This window comes from Neofelis nebulosa, chromosome 8 (assembly GCF_028018385.1).
Source record: "Neofelis nebulosa isolate mNeoNeb1 chromosome 8, mNeoNeb1.pri, whole genome shotgun sequence".
Taxonomy (NCBI): Eukaryota; Metazoa; Chordata; class Mammalia; order Carnivora; family Felidae; genus Neofelis; species Neofelis nebulosa.
The window spans coordinates 117446982-117464865 of NC_080789.1; the positions used below are offsets into that span (position 1 = coordinate 117446982).

The 17884-nt window shown below is 41.4% G+C and overlaps 1 protein-coding gene across 1 annotated transcript in view; it reads left to right on the forward strand.

The window, feature by feature from the left end:
- ODAD2 (outer dynein arm docking complex subunit 2) overlaps nucleotides 1-16811 on the forward strand; it is a 181244-nt gene extending 164433 nt beyond the window's left edge. Inside the window, exon 20 of the mRNA XM_058681604.1 lies at nucleotides 16346-16811. Within this exon, the coding sequence (XP_058537587.1) occupies nucleotides 16346-16459 (114 nt within the window). The 3' untranslated portion in view covers nucleotides 16460-16811. The remainder of the gene's footprint in view (nucleotides 1-16345) is intronic.
- The last annotated feature ends 1073 nt before the right edge of the window (nucleotides 16812-17884 follow it).

Consider the following 17884-nt stretch of genomic DNA (forward strand, 5'->3'; position numbering starts at 1 on the left):
GCCTGGGTAGGTCAGTCAGTTAAGTGTCCGACTCTTGGTTTCAGCTCAGATCATGATCTCACAGCTTCGTGATTTCGAGCCCCACATTGGCCTCTGAACTGACAGTGTGGAGCCTGCTTGATATTCTCTCCCTTTTCCTCTCTCTCTGCCCCTTCCCCACTTGCACGGTCTTTGTCTCTCTCAAGGAAGGGAGGGAGGGAGGAAGATTAGGTAGGTGATAGATAGATAGATAGATAGATAGATAGATAGATAGATAGATAGGGAGGGAGGGAGGAAGATTAGGTAGGTGATAGATAGATAGATAGATAGATAGATCGATCGATCGATCGATAGATAAAATGGAGCTGAGAAAGTCAAGTTCGGAGGCTATAGGCAACATTATTGTTTGGGTCAAACTGTTTTTTGGTTTTTGTTTTTTGAGATATCATTTTAAGTCATAGTTTTATTCGTTACCACACACACACACACACACACACACACACAAAACAAAAGCGTATTCAGTAGCTCAAATATTAGCTTAGGCTGCCATTCCCATGATCATGTAGGAAATACTGGCTCAAACTTCCCTCTGCTTTCCGTGCCCCAGACAACATCTAATTTAGAGGGAATTCTATATATCACCCAGCTTCTGATAATTTGATTCAGGTTATGGATTGTTTCACTTCTGTAAGCATTTTGTTCCTATATTACAAAGAGCTGGTATAGACTTGAAACTTTACCCTTTTATCTTGTCCTCCCCACTAATTTCTATCTTCATGAAAACAACAAACAAAGCAAGAACATTCTTATAAGGCCATTGTATGCAAAGCAAAACAGTAAATAAGAAAATCAAAGATTTGTAGTGATGGAAGGCAATATACATTGCAGCAATGCCAATAAGTTCCAAGTCAAGTATTACATTTGGCAACTCCTCAAAATCCCCGTGGCCATTTCTGAACTAGGCTTTCATTCTCCCAGTGGATCACTTTACTGTCTCTTCTCTTCTCTGCCTTTTCTTCTTAAAAAGAAAGAAAGATTCTCCCAAATTGCCAATCTGAGTGATTTAGTTTTCTCTAGCTTATACCTTTCAAAGCCAGCTCCAGGTCTACTTGCATATCAAAAACTTGGCCTAGTCCTTAAATTCAAGCAGGAGTTGAGAGTGGCTCAGATCACGGCAGTGGAGGTAGTGAGAAGAGGTCAGATTCTGGGTACATTTTGAAGATAAAGGCAGTGAGAGAAAGAGAGAAGTCAGGGATACTCCCAAGACTTTTGGCCCAGGCAACGGGAGAGAGGAGTTGACATGAACTGAGGTGAGGAGGCCATGAGGAAGCAGGTGTTGGAAGGAAGGATCAGGAGTTGAGCTTTGCTCATATGAAACTGAGTACGCATGTCTTATATCCAAGTGCATATGTCAAGCAGGCAGTTGAATGGCCTGAGCTGGAGACTCATATATACATACATACATTTCATATATACACAACTTCCCTCCAAAAAATTATTTCTAAACATTTTTCATAAAACTGATCTAACAATAGAACATAGACAACCACATAGAGACTTTCGGTTTCTTCCCAATGGGAGATAACCCAAGTTAAATTCAGGCATTGTATCCAGAGTAAATATCCAGGACATTTTTCCTGGAGTCTGGAGAAAACCTATAGCTTGTTCCAAGTAAAGTAGCAAATTAAACTCCTGAATCTAATTTTATTTGCTTCTGAAATCCAATGTTACATTAAAGGAACTTAAAAAAAAAAAAAAAAAAAGAAAAACAAAGGAAAAAACAAGACCAACAAGAACAGGGAGAATTGGAGAGGAGAAAATAACAAAATTTTGTAAATTGAAATTCAGAGGAAGAGTGACAACTGGCTAACAGACCTCAGGAATCAGATATGCCAAGTCAACAGTAGGAGAAACTGATAACAGACCCAGTTTACAATGTGGAAGCCTCAAAATATTAGGAACTGGTAGCACTAAGTGCCTCTGGAACTGGTTGGTAGGGTTCCAGGTTGAGGCCACAATAAGAAAGACTGAGGAAAACCTAGAGCCACTTCCCCACTTCAGGAGCTGTCTAGAGAAGATAAAATAGGGTCTCAGAGTGGAGGACAGCAGCCACTATAAGGCAAAGATACTCTACCGAAGATGTAGATAAAGTGACCATAATGAACACTGAAAGCTAAATGGACTGTGTGCCCTATTCAGTCCCAAATCCCTACAGACCAGTCCCTTCCTCTGTGGGTTGGAGTTTGAAAAGTTCTTCCTTGGAGAATTTGACCAGCTTGACACAAAAGATTTCAAGATACTGACTTGGGGAGAACCCCAGCCAGCCTTTCCAGGGCCTCTACTGGCCTGTGCAAAGCTTTTGTGTGTGAATTAGAAAAAGTTGATCCCTCTGGGCAGATATAGCTTTGACCATGTTAAAAAGACTTAAAAAGATCACACCTTTGTAGGAAGAAAAAGGCATCCCTTCAGGAAGATGTAGTCCCTGACCAGTGTTCATGAATTGGTGAGCAAGTGAGAGCTGCATTTTAGGCCCCTTCAGTCTGGTGTCTTCATGGAGAGCACAACTCTGAGTGACCCTGAGACCACCCAGGTTACCCTGCAGTAAAACAAAGTCAACAAGCCCCACCTATGAGCCCAAACTTTCTATTCATCCAACAAGCAACTCACATCTGAAGGATATCTTGAACGTAGAAGACAGACAGAAACAAAAATAGAAACAAACAAATCAGTCCTTGGAAGAAACAGAGTATAGAAGAGAGAAGGGAAAAAAGTGAACATCCTCAGAGTGATATAGAAGTATTGCATCTGGGGTGCCTGGGTGGCTCAGTTGGTTGAGCATCTGACTCTTGATTTCAGCTCAGGTCATGATCCTAGAGTCATGGGATCGAGCTCTGCATCAAGCTCCTTCTCTCTTCCTTCCTCTGCCTCTTCCCAGCTGGTGTGCATGCTCTCTCTCTAAAATTAAATTAAATTAAATTAAATTAAATTAAATTAAATTAAATTAAATTAAATTAAATTAAAAAGTATTGCATCCATGAAACTAGAACAGGACTCTAAAAATAGAACATTGAGGGAGCACAAATTCAATAGAAGAGTTAGAAGATAAAGAAATCTCTCAAAAAGTGGAGCAAAAAGATAAAGAGATGAAAAGAGGAAAAAGGAAAGATAAAAATTAGAGAGCCAGTGTAAAATATCTAACTTCAGAATATTAGTTCCATAAAGGGATAACTGAGAAAATGAAGAGGAGGAAGTGAAATGAAATAATTCAAGAGAATTTCCCAGAATTGAAGTGCATGAATTGCTGGATCAAAACGGCACATCAAGTGCCCTGTATACAATGGATAAAAGCAGACCTATTACAAGATATAGCATTGTAAAATTCTAGAACATTAAGTGTAATAACAATAAAGGATTCTGTAATCTTCAAAAGAGGAGAGGAAGAGAAGAACAAGTAAGAGAAACCAAACATCAAGAACACTTTAGGGGCACCTGGGTGGCTCAGTCGGTTAAGCCTTCGGCTCAGGTCATGATCTCACTGCTCATGGGTTTGAGCCCCACATCAGGCTCTGTGCTGACAGTTCAGACCCTGGAGCCTGCTTCAGATTCTGTGTCTCCCTCTCTCTCTGCCCCTCTCCCACTCATCCCGAGTGTCTGTCTGTCTGTCTGTCTCTCTCTCTCTCTCTCTCTCAAAAATAAACAAACATTAGGGGGTTTGGGTGGTTCAGTTGGTTAAGTGGCCAACTTTGTCTCAGGTCATGATCTCACGATCTGTAGGTTTGAGCCCTGAGTCAGGCTCTGTGCTGACAGCTCAGAGCCTGGAGCCTGCTTCAGATTCTATGTCTCCCTCTCCCTCTTCTCCTCCCCCACTCATGCTCTGTCTTTCTCTCTCTCTCAAAAATAAATGAACATTTAAAAGTAAATAAATAAATAAATAAATTAAATAAATAAATAAATAAATAAATAAGTAAGTAAAATGTTAATGCTTTAAAAAAAATGAACACTTACTGGGGCGCCTGGGTGGCGCAGTCGGTTAAGCGTCCGACTTCAGCCAGGTCACGATCTCGCGGTCCGTGAGTTCGAGCCCCGCGTCAGGCTCTGGGCTGATGGCTGGGAGCCTGGAGCCTGTTTCCGATTCTGTGTCTCCCTCTCTCTCTGCCCCTCCCCCGTTCATGCTCTGTCTCTCTCTGTCCCAAAAATAAATAAAAAACGTTGAAAAAAAAAATTAAAAAAAAAAATGAACACTTTGGGTTTCTCACCAGTAATACTGGAAGCAAGCAGAAAATGGAGCAATGCCTTCAAAACTCTTTCAGCTCTTCAATAATTACTTCTAACCTAGAATTTTCTATTCAGGCAAACTCTTAATCAAGTATGAGAGAAGACACGTGAGCCTTAAGAAGTTTACCTCCTCTGGGGTGCCTGGGTGGCTCAGTCAGTTAAGTGGCCAACTTCAGCTCAGGTCATGATCTTGCAGTTCATGAGTTTCAACCCCGCATTGGGCTCTATGCTGACAGCTCAAAGCCTGGAGCCTGCTTCAGATTCTGTGTCTCCCTCTCTCTCTGCCCCTCCCCTGCTCATGCTCTCTTTCTCTCTCAAAAATAGATTAAAAAAAAATTTTTTTAATTAAAACAAAAGTTTACATCTGCACATTATTCAAGAAGCTGCTGGAGGAGACTATGCCAATATCATGAAATCTTCAAAAAGAATGTTGATGAGCCCAACTTATTTTCTAACTCATATTTGATTTTGTCTTAACCACATATTGATAAAGTTCCTGACTGCTTTATCTATTTCCTAGGTCATTTTACCCCACAGAAGTGTTCTCTGACCTACTACTAAAAACCAGATGAAAACCATAGTGAAACCAAAGGCAGCAAATACAGAGTGGTCTATTCCATCTACTATGTTTCTCTGGGACCCACAGTAACAAATGCATATTATAAGCTGCCAGGGGCCCACCTGCTGGGAACCATATCTCTCAGGGCTCACCCAATTCTCCAGAAGGGACTCTTAGAACCTATCACAGAAGCAGAACTTGATAGGAACTCAGAGACTCTGCCCTGCTGACCTTCCCCCTGAGGGCCTCTTGTCATTCCTTACAGAGGTGCCCACCCACGTGACTCTCAGCCTGCACTGGGTAGCAACAGCCTGACTTCTTCTTGAGAGGATTAGTCATGCCAACCAACACAGTGCTGGATACGTTTTGTCACATGTCACTTGTTACTAGCATCAGGACAAGTGGACATGCCTGAAGTATGTTTTCTATTGGAGTAATAATGGCTAACAACTAGAGAGCAATTATACTGTGAGCCAGGCCTTATTCTGAGATCCTTAAAGATGTAACTTTGCCTTCTTTATGGAGGTATTACAGATAATAATAAACTTCCAGAGAATTATCTTTGTCACTTTGAGCCACCCAGTAGCAGAATGCAATGCTAAACGACCTTGTCCACTTATATCTTTTAATCCATTTTCAGCCTATCATTTCTTTAGCATTCTTGCCAGGAAACTCCCATATGCACAGGTATTCTTCATATTTGATAGGAATAAAATTTGAAGAGCAACTTGAAGCCATTCCAAATGATATGAACTTCCCCCCAGGTCAGGTGAAGACTTGCCACTTCCTTTTCCTCTGACAAAGAGTGTGGGGTCTCACCGTCTCCTGATGCAGCCAGTAATTGTCCATTTCTACAATTTCTAGCATTCTTTAGAAGGTTGTTGGCGATCTACTATATACCCCATTTCTACTTCCCAGAACTCTAGACCCAGCACTCCAGTTGCGCGCGCGCGTGCGTGTGCCTGGGCACAAAAGCTCTCTACTGGAAGGCTCATGGAAAAGCAACGTGGAAGAAGAACCAGAGAGCAAACCTACTCAAGTGCAAACGAACATGAGCACGGAAGAGGCATCAGATCAAACAAGTAGACCCCACTTTCAAGCTTTGCAGACGTGAACCTCAGATCCCGTAAATAAGGCACACGCTCTTGTCACCGGGAGGCAGACAGACACCGCTATAAGGCAAGCCCCTTGGCTCGCTTCACTGACTGAACAGAATCAAAGGTTTTGCCCCAACCAGCAAATGCAGAATGTGTTTTGAGGCCCCCGGCTCTGGTGAGCCGTCATATGAAATAAATTACCAAGGCTCAAAGTCGGGATGTGAGAGAAACCGCGGAGGAGCGGCAGCCAACCTGGACAGCCTGGAAGCCGCTGTGCAGGGCAGACACGGTGCAAATGCATTTCTTGTTACTGGTCTGGGCGTTAGTGCTACAGCCACACCGCATTGCCTTGTGAACTGGAAAACAGCAAATGGGTTCACGGTTCAAATGAGCTCTGGGAACTCCAGATCTTCCTGGAAAACCCACTTAGCTTGGTGTGCATGCAGGTATTTCAGAGCTCATCCGGCTCTAATTAAAACTCCTATTTCCAGTCTGTGTTCACCCAAACAATGTGGAGTCAAACCACAAGAAAATCTGTTATCACTCAAATTGGTACATATTTTTTCATACGACTGAAATATTATATAAAATCATGAGCTGTTAGATATGCAAGTAAAAATTGAATGCAGACACCGATTCCCATGCTACCTTTGTCTCACCTTCCAGGGGATGTGAATCATAGGTCACAGCTGCATGCTGAGGGCACGCTCCTTGAGATCAAAGCCTTTGCCACTGGAGGAAGTTATTCATGTTAGCCCAATCCACAAACCACGCTTTGTGCCCTCCCCTTGTCCGCGTTCACGCCAACGTTGTAAAAAGTAATGTGTTTGAATGATGCTTTAAAGTGCTCTATGCAATTAAGTGTGAAAGCAAGGGGGGCTAGTGTTCCTTCAGTGTACATATGAAACTTCCAATAAATTTAAAGTCCTTGGGTGTGTTTGGGGGAGGGAAAGATTAAAAAGAGGAAAGTTTTTGAAAGGAACAAACACTTCAAAAAGGTAAACCTGAGGTGTTTTTCCCCCTTATAATATCAAAAATGTTTTTATAGCTGGAAAATGTCTACAGAGCAAAAAAATATGTACCAAAAAAAGTACACTGCTTCCATAGTCACTTGTACCCAATTTGCATCTCACTTTCCTAAAAAAAAAAAAAAAAAGTACCCCTTTTAGTTATTATCACAAAGTATTCCAAACCAGCCTCACCTTGCCCCGTGTTTTAGTGGTTGGAAAATATCCGTTGCTCTTTACTTTGTGTTAGCTGCCCATCCAGTACAGAAGTTTGCTCCACATCTCTGTTATGCAGATGTTTATGTTTATTTTGTTTAATGTTTACTTTTGAGAGAGAAAGAGAGAGCGCACAAGCAGGGGAGGGGCAGAGAAAGAGGGGGAGACACAGACCTGAAGCAGGCTCCAGGCTCTGAGCTGTCAGCACAGAGCCCGACGAGGGACTCGAACTCACAGACCGTGACATCATGACCTGAGCCAAAGTCAGACACTTAACTGACTGAGCCACCCGAGCGCCCCTATTTATACTTAACTTTTTTAATGTTTATTTATTTTTGAGAGAGAGGGAGAGACAGAGTGTGAGCAGGGGAGGAGCAGAGAGAGAGGGAGACCCAGAATCTGAAGCAGCCTCCAGCTCAGCACAGAGCCCCACTCGGGGCTCAAACTGGTGAACTGGAGGATCATGACCTGAGCTGAAGTTGGCCGCTTAACCAACTGAGCCACCCGGGTGCCCCATGTTTATAGTCATTTTAAAGCATTCCTCTGAGTGCCCTAGCTTGCTTATGCAGCTCTTCGGAAAAATAAAAACATATATTCCCGAGTCCAATTCAAAACCAAGACACGTATATAGTACATGTTTTTTCAGATGGTGGTCTGGGAAAGTAACACATCCTTACTCAGTTTGTAAAGCAGCATTAGCCACACAAGCAACAGGTGTATTAGCACAGCAATGAGTAACATTCATTGACAACAATAAGCAAAAATAGAGGAAAAACAATAAATTCAGAGAGCAGCATCACCAAGAGAGTCCTAGAAGTGAGTGCTCTCAAATGTCAAGCCATTCATACCCTGAGCACACAGAAAATTCTACACTTCCAACACTGTACCCTTGGTTGAGAATGTTCCTGGCTAAGGAAAATGGGCAGAGCAGGATAAATGAACTAGTGAAGAATAAATCACAGTGCCTGGCACACAGTAAGCTTGGTAGCTAATAAAATCATTTCACGTTGTATGAATGTTAGGTAACCTCCGGGCCCAATGCCAGTGAGTCACTCCAGGTACATTTAAGGAAGCAACCTCACTGCCTACCACATGTACTGTGCTAAGCCATCCTTTTCTCCTTTTATTTTTTTAAATGTCACCCTTGCCTCTACTGTAGACCTTCAAAATACTGGACTGCTGGGTTCCACTGGTCGAGGTTTTAGACTAAACATGTACTAAGTACCATATGTGATATGGAATGAAACCTCACGGTTAATGCAAGAAACTTGGGCTAAATTAATTCCCCAAAGAGCAGCAGCCCTCTTAATGCATTCGGGGCTAGAGGTTACACAGGTCCTAGAAAAAGTCATTTACAGAGTCAAGTCCTATAAAGGGTCCTGTGTTGATTGAACGTTGCGTCCTAACGTAAAGCAAGCGAATGCACAGCAGATCCTCCCCTCTGCAACCTTTATCTAGCTGATTCCTGGCACAGCCAACACACTGCAGGCTCTCTGAAACACCGAGATGCCAGCAGCCTGCCAAACGTTATGACTAGTCCATTTCACACTCACAGTTCATTAGTTTATATAATATGAAATTATATAACTGGCATCCAGGGTTTAGGAATAAATGCAGCTGACTTGGAACGCCAGAGGAGGGGGGAGCCACAGAGCAGCAAGAAGATATTAGGGAGTACGGGCAGAAGGCAGGTTGGGTTTTGGCAGGCATCAGCCCAAGGGGCTGCTTTCCAAGAGAGCCTTGCAAGGTGCGGTGGCAACAGCTGATGCCAAGTGAAGCCTGGGCCATTGGTGTGCCCAGTGGGGTCAACCAGAGATGAGGTGGGGACTGCAGCAGGTGCTGACAGGGCTAGACTGACCTTAGGGCCAAAATTCCTGCTTCCTCATTCCTCCCCAACTACCCAGGGCTGGACTCCAGGGAACAGAAGCCAGAACCAGACTTCAGAACTGGCAAAATAATCACCATGATAATGAATACCACTTATGGAGCTCTTACTTTGTACCGAGCATGGGTTTGTGTGATTCAAATGCATAACCTGTATGAAGCCAAGTGGCCTCATGGTCCAGTCCCGACATGGAAATGCAGTCAACACAAAAGCCTGGCAACCAAGTAGCAGTTGAAAGTAATTGTAATCCTAGTTTCACTCTTTCTTGAAAACAGAACAATCGTGCACTTTTAAACTTATTTAAAATCCTCTTATCTTTTTTTATTCTCAGTACATCTGTTTCACCCTAAAGTTGCTCCTAAAATAACCCCCCTATAAGCTTTTCCCTCTCGCCACCTTCCTCCCTTCCTTCCCCACATGTTGTTTCTTTCTCTCCCACAAGGAATCCTCTGCCCTTTCTGGTGTGAATTCTCTCTGCCTGAGTTCTCCAGCTTTTCCTCTCATGCACTGCACACTTGGATCCATACACGGCTCAGGGAGAACAGTTAGACAAAACAGGAAGAGGGGTATGGAAGAAGATCAAAGGATGTAAAGACAGGAAGAAGCTGTGAATAGAGGTGCTCAAACATTGTTTAAAGGTCTCTATTATCTTCACAATAAGCCTCAGAGGCAGATGATCCCATTAAACTTATGGGAACATAGGGTTTAGAGGTTCGGTAACCTATCCAGTTAAGTGAAATGGAAGAGTCAGGATACAAAGCCAAGGAGCTCTGACCTCAAAACCCTTGACTACTGTTTGCCTTTTCTAGAAAGTGTCTAGTTCCCTGCTCAGATAGTCTGGGTTCACAGCTAGAACTCTATTTCACCTCTTCCCAGATTTGAAAAACAGCCACAACAGAATCTACTGGATGAGAGACCAAGGACCAGAGCAAAAGCAAGGCTGGCTGGCCTTGTGGGATAGGCATTAGGTGGGCTTGTTAGAGCTGGCAATCTGTGTTCCTCCAACTTCTTGAACAACTTATATAGGGAAATTGGACGCGAGATTATCTGTACATCCCGTTTTCTTGTGGACCTCAAGCTTTTTAAGCATATTTATATATTTTGAGAGAGAGCATATGCACAAGTGGAGGAGGGGCAGAGACAAAGGGAGGGAGAGAATCCCAAGCGGGCTTCACGCTGTCAGCACAGAGCCTAAAGCGGGGCTTGATCCCACAAACTGCGAGATCATGACTTGAGCCAACCAAGATCAAGAGTCGGATGCTTAACTGACCGAGCCCCAGAAATTAAGCTTTTAATGTAGCATCAGGCCTCCCTCTTCCAGGGCCCAGAAAAGCCTACATGTAACTGACATTCTTCATTATAATAATATGGCTGTAATAAAAAATTAATTTGGTAATAAAAATTGTTTATTAAAGTGATTAGGCTATTGGGAGAATTTAATGCTATATTTATAAAACAATGGAATCGATGAAGGGACTCATGAATTCTTTTGAATCATCTACTTGGGAGAAGGAGGGAGAAAATATGTTATGTAAAGGGAAATTATTAATAACTTTTCAAAATCCTCAAGAGATTATATAATTTACCAAAAAAATCATTGGAATGTTTTGTTTTGATTAAAGAACCAATTTAAAGTTTGGAAAGCAGAATTGAAAGAAAAATTGTTCCATCTGAGAATAGAGAAGTATCGATATCCAGGCTTCCTTGGGGTCAGGACTGGGACGACTCTTGTTTATTGATTTAGTAATGATGCACAGGAGCAAAATCTCCACATTTATAGCTAGTACTCAATACTCAAGAGTGGTGAAGCGTTCCAGCAATGAAGGTAGACAGCTATAATGTGTGAGTATGAAAAAAAAGTGATGGATGAAATTGTGTTAAGTACACATTTAGAGGAAATAGTCTAAGCTTCATATAGGTATATCTGCTTTAACAGCTTTCATATGATAGTAAGATGAGGCATAAGCAAATAGATAAATTGATAAAAATATGGCATTGTAGACCCAAGAGTTAAAAGTTGCAAGCTAGGAAAGGGATTTAAGTGTGAGTTACAATACCGAGACATCTAAGCCAGTAACTGAGGAGAGCTGGCTACTGTGTTCTTCCTTCTCATTATTTTTCCACCAGTTCCTCTTTATGCAGAGAGAGAAAGAGAATAAGAATATAAGTTAAGTAAATGTGTTCATAGGTGTGTGTGTGTGTGTGTGTGTGTGTGTGTATGCACACATGTATGCACATATACAATTGCCTAATAATCCTATATTGACCTGTGTTCCCATGGTCACATCCTGGACCTGGATTATTGATCCTTTTTAATAATCAAGTCAACTTTATCTATAGAATCTTAAACTCCAGATAATCCATTCTCATACTCTAATGTCCTATTTTTCAACTTCTTCCTGAGCTTCAATGAGCTCAAACAGCACTAACACTGTTTTCTTACTTCACAGAGGTCTCCCTTCCTAATTCTTCCAGACATCAGTAGCCTTCTGTTTGTACTTCCCTCCCAACCCAGCTTGGATTATATAACTATTCAAATGAATTGCAGTCCCACAACCTATTTCCTCCAACTTACACCTCAGTTATTGAGTAATGCTGGAGAAAAACACTCAGTAATGCCGTTAAAACATAAACTGAGGCATGATTCAAACCAGGCAGCATAAAACTAAAAGTGGTTAGGAGAACTCCACTGCCAGGAGCTAAGGGAAGGTTTTCAATAAAGAAGATACAGAAGTAGGGGCGCCTGGGTGGCTCAGTCGGTTAAGCATCTGACTTTGGCTCAGGTCATGATCTCACAGTTTGTGAGTTTGAGCCCCGCGTCAGGCTCTGTGCTAACAGCTCAGAGCCTGGAGCCTGCTTCAGATCCTGTCTCCCTCTCTCTCTGACCCTCTCCCACTCACACTCTGTCTCTGTCTGTCTCTCTCTCAAGAATAAATAAACATTAAAAATTTTTTTAAAAGATACAGAAGTAAAGCAAGGAAATTATTTGACTGGCTATAGCATAAGCAGTTGCCTTGTTTTGGGAGAGCCTAGTTGGCTATTTGTGATTGATTGGTTTCAGGTTTCATTTTCTTAGACTCAAGTGTGTTGACTCTGGTTTAGGTTTTGGTTTGCTTATGCAGGCCACCAAAACATTAGAGCCACCTCATCTAATGGCCTCCTTATTTTATTACTTGAACAATGCAAAACTCCCAAGGCAGGAACTCCCCCAGATGGCCCTGTTTCCCTTACTCAGAAGAGAATATTTCTTTCTCTTAAATCTCAGAAGATTCGATCATGTCTTATTCCCTTTGTTTCTCTAGAATTTTGCCCCTTGTTGGTGAACTTTACAATTTAGGACATTACTCTGGATGCAGTGTTGCATTGATTGATTGCAGGCCAGGCAAGAGAGTGTGCAAGGACAGTGGGAACCTGCTGTAGGCTTTACAGGGGTGGTAACAATGGCAACAGAAGCGAATGACTTTGGAATAAGTGTAGGCAGTTGAATCACAAAGATACAATAATTGTAGGATGGAGTGCAGGGAAGATGAGGTAGGAATGAGTGTAAGGTGAGGAAATTTCTGGTTTGAGAAACTAGGTGGTGATATCTTCACTGACACAGGAGAATACTGGGGAGGTGGGGGAACCTGGGTTTACACAGAAAAAAAAAATTAGAAACTTCATCTATATATTAAGTTTGAGATAGTTGTGAGACTGCCTAGTGGAGATGTCTAAGAAGATGATATGAAGTGCGCTCTCCAGAAGAAAATTCTGAGGTGGAGGCATAAGTTGAGAAGATGGCTCCAGATAAATGATATTTGAAGGCAGATAGTGAAAGAGAAACCTTCAAGGGAGAGAAAACAAGATAAAAGAGGAATTTGTTCTAAGGAACTCTAACAACTTATGGAGGGGAAGGGGAGAAAGAGCCATCACTGAAGAGCAAGAAGGTGAGGACAAATGGATACAAGGACAGTATGATATAAGAAGCCAATAGCATAGACCATTTTAAAGAGGAGAAGATGGTCAGTTATATCAAACACTATTAAGGAGCTGAATAAGAGGAGTCAAAAATGTCTATTCTTTGCAAGATGAAAGTTTTTGATGACCTTGAGAGGGCTGTTTCAGTGGGGAGCTGAGGCAGAGGCCAACCTGGAGTAGATTGAATAGACTAGAGACAATGAATCCAGACAACTCTTTAAAGAAATCTGGCAATGAAGAGAAAAAAAGGAGTCAGTGTGGTGGTGGGGGCAGGGTAGTAGGGAGGTTAAAATATGGGGACATGGTTTAAATGATTATTGGAAGGAATCAGTAGAAGGGAGAGGTTAAAGATGGGTGACCCTGGACACAAGGGGCTGAAATGTGGTGAAGATCATGGACAACAAGGAGGTCAAGGACCTGAGAAGCCCAACATCCTTCAATACCTCAATTTGTTCAGAGTTTTCTCATCCACAACCTTCTAAATCTTTTACATTTTTTTCTTTATTATTTAAATCATTAATCCATGGGCACCTGGGTGGCTCAGTCAGTTGAGCATCCGACTCTTGGTTTCAGCTCAGGTCATGTTCTCACAGTTCACAAGTTCAAGCCCTGCATCGGGCTCTTTGCTGACAGCTCAGAGCCTGGAGCCTGTTTCAGATTCTGTGTCTCGCTCTCTCTCTGCCCCTCCCCTGCTTGCACTCTCTGTCTGTCTCTCTCAAAAACAAACTAGCATTTTAAAAAATGTATTTTTGAGAGAGAGACAGAGACAGAGTATGAGTGGGGGAGGGGCAGAAAGTGAGAGGGAGACACAGGATCCAAAGCAAGCTCCAGGCTCTAAGCTGTCAGCACAGAACCCAAAGTGGGGCAGGGCTCGAACTCACAAAAGATAATGATCTGAGCCAAAGTTGGATGCTCAACTGGCTGAGCCATCCAGGCTCTCCGATAAAACATTTTTTAAAAATAAATCATTAATCTACCTGGACATGATGTTTATGTATGATATGAGATTACCATTTTCATTTTCTTCTATTTGGATAACTAGTTATCCTTGGGCCATTTGTTGAATGATTTAACCCCCAAACGTCCCTTGAATTCATTCTGGCCACCCTACCCCTCCATCCTGCTGTATTCAGTCCTCATCCTCTCTGGCCTGAAGCATCGCAGAACCCTTCCATTTCTTTTCTGTATAGTCCATGTTCTGTACAGTACCAGGAGAGTTATCTCTCTACAACACAAATGTGGCCATGCCACTCTCCTGATAAAAGTTTTTAAATAACTTCTATTATTACCTGGGGAATAACAGCCAACCCCTAAGCCTGCCATATTTAAGATGTTTCATAATACTTTATGGTATTTCTTAGTTTATCAAGTCATCCCTATTTTCTGTCCTTATCAACATTTATTTGTACTCACATACTACTGTGTAGAGAATATACAGCTCAGATTTTCAAGTCCTTTGTCAGAACTACTCACTGGAATCATAACTGATATATTTTTAAAGTTCTAACTCATTTATTTGACATTTATTTGGCATCTACTATGTATTAGACATGATATGGAATTGTAAGTTTCAGAGTTTACAACCTAAAGGACAGAAAACATTAATCCAAATATGTGTTTAAAAGAGAAGATGTACAGGTGCCTGGCTGGCTCAGTTGGAAGAGTATATGACTCTCGATCTCGGGGTTGTGAGTTTGAGCCCCACATTGGGTGTGGAAATTACTTAAATAAATAAAAAACAAAACTTTAAGAATAAATGGGAAGATGTTAGTAGGAGGCATTTGAGTAAACTGCTAGGAGAGTTCTGATGGGGAGAAACGCCATTTTATTTGATGGAAATCATGGAGGCTTTGTGGAAAAGTTAACTGGGTAATGAAAGATAGATAAAATTTAGAAAGTCAGCCTTTTAGGTACAGGGATGGCATCAAGCAAGACAAAAGAAATGAGGAAGCGTGTGCCCTTGGAGATGGAGCAGGAGAAAGATGAATGGCTAGAAAGGTAAACTGAGGCCAGAGCACAAAAGTCCTTTGAAGGACAAGTTAACAGACTGGGCCCTAGTTATTTAGCACTGGGAGTCGGTGCAGTTAGGGGATTGACATAATTAGGTTGTGACATGATCCGATGGGTTGGAATGCAGAGAAATTAAACCTAAGGGTACGCACTAATAGTCTAGGCATGGTGTGCTATGGCTCCTTGGAGGCAGAAAAGCCAGAACGAATGCAACAGAAATTTTAAAGCAGAATTTATAGAGGTTAAATGACCAAACGGAGGAGGCAGTAACCGGTCCAGTTTGGCTCCAGAAAATAGCTATGGTGAGCATTTCATGAGAAATCCCTGCCTCTGGTGAAGCAGCATTTATAATTGCATTTGCCTAAATGGAATTTCTTGTACTCTTTCTTTCTTTCTTTCTTTCTTTCTTTCTTTCTTTCTTTCTTTCTTTCTTTCTTTCTTTCTTTCTTTCTTTCTTTCTTTCTTTTTTGTGACTTTAAAAAACATTTAATATTTAAAGTTGCTTCCAAAGCCTAACTTTATGCCTTGAGATTAATGGTTTTATACTTGCTTCCCTTTCCCTCCTCCTCTTTTTTTTTCCATATATGAAGTTTATTGTCAAATTGGTTTCCATACAACACCCAGTGCTCATCCCAAAAGGTGCCCTCCTCAATACCCATCACCCTCCTTCCCCTCCCTCCCACCCCCCATCAACCCTCAGTTTGTTCTCAGTTTTTAAGAGTCTCTTATGCTTTGGCTCCCTCCCTCTCTAACTTTTTTTTTTTCCCTTCCCCTCCCCCATGGTCTTCTGTTAAGTTTCTCAGGATCCACATAAGAGTGAACACATATGGTATCTGTCTTTCTCTGTATGACTTACTTCACTTAGCATAACACTCTCCAGTTCCATCCACGTTGCTACAAAAGGCCATATTTCATTCTTTCTCATTGCCACGTAGTACTCCATTGTGTATATAAACCACAATTTCTTTATCCATTCATCAGTTGATGGACATTTAGGCTCTTTCCATAATTTGGCTATTGTTGAGAGTGCTGCTATAAACATTGGGGTACAAGTGCCCCTATGCATCAGTACTCCTGTATCCCTTGGGTAAATTCCTAGCAGTGCTATTGCTGGGTCACAGGGTAGGTCTATTTTTAATTTTTTGAGGAACCTCCACAGTGTTTTCCACACAAATTGGCTGCACCAATTTGCATTCCCACCAACAGTGCAAGAGGGTTCCCGTTTCTCCACATCCTCTCCAGCATCTATAGTCTCCTGATTTGTTCATTTTGGCCACTCTGACTGGTGTGAGGTGATATCTGAGTGTGGTTTTGATTTGTATTTCCCTGATGATCCCTCCTTCTCTTTTACATGTGACAGCTTCTGCTGGATATGGTTGGATCCACTGACCAGGACCTCCAGGAAGCCGCAGCTGGTTGTATATCCAACATCCGCAGACTGGCTCTTGCTACAGAAAAGGCAAGATACATTTGAAATGTGAAGAAACATTATAAGCTACCAAATTTTACATGACAGAGAACATAGCAGTCCCATGGCCAGGAAGCCTAGAACATTTATTAGCAAATCCTTTACAAACAGATAAATGTCTGGATGAAAAGACAGGAATTAAAAATAGCAAAGGGTGCTCTCCATCCAAAAACTGCATAGATATTTTTGTTCTATTTAACATTTTAGGGATATGCCATGTAATGAAATGTAAAGCCAATAAGTTTGTGATAATTTTCCAGGAATTGGAGAATATATGTATACGGTACATAAACCTATTTCAGTGAGATTTTTGTATTTGTGATGATTTTAATAAAAGGTATGGCCTTCCTGGTGTGCAGTTTTACAGTCATTCCTGCATGTCTTCAGAATTCCCTTTCTGTTAAACCTATCTCACTGCCCCGTCATTATGGTGTTGTCTGTTTGATCACTTGCAACCCACACGAGAGCTCTAGGGAGACGTGGTGATTTCGCGAACTGTTATTAAACAGAATTTAGATTTGAGCAGCAGGACCTGAGAGAGCATCCTGAGGTCATTCCAGATTTCTCCTAAATACGATCAAACATCGGAGAAGATCATGTGTAACTGTCACCACACCAGATAATGCAAATCACAGAAACATAAGCAATGAGCAGGATTTTTACTTTGGGGCTTACAAAGCATAAACAATTATACGTTTTATTTCCCTCATAGGACTGACACTTTTATTGAAGAATTAATTTACGCTGCTGTAAGGATACTGTTACTTCACATAAATAGCTTGAAATTTCTGAACTCATTTGTAGCACACGAAGTACTTTTTTAAAAGGTGGCCACAAAAGATTAATAGCATTTTATCAGGTTGTGGAAACATGAGAGGTCACTTAAAAGAATCGCATAAGTAACCTTGGTGTGCTGAAATGTTTGGGAACTAACTGTCCCAAGCATCTCATACTAGCCAGGAAAATAGCTTTGTATGCACCAGCTCCATAAACCGGCAATGTCAGTTAATTCTTTGAAGAGCAGGCTAGGCTGTTTTATTAAAAAAGTATTAAGTACTATCTATGTTCATCATAATTGGGAGAAGATCATAAACCTAATTGAATTAAATGCAAATAATTTGTATGAAATGAAAAGCCTGTACAGGATGAAAAATTACACTAGTGATAGATTCTCTGGTAAAAAGAAGTTTCTGAGAATTTTGAGGTTTTTAAAACACCAGCTCATCTTCCCTGCTTTTCAGAGGAGGTTATAAAAGAAGATAATAGGAACAAGGCAATGCTATTAATGATGCCAACTAAGAACTGAATTTAAATAAAAGTGTAAATTCTTCAACTATCAACACGCTTCTAATGTTAAAGTTGCCATTGGGCTGTGCTTCACAAACATTCAAAATACCTCTAGAAATCATGGATTATGACAGCTATAGAAAA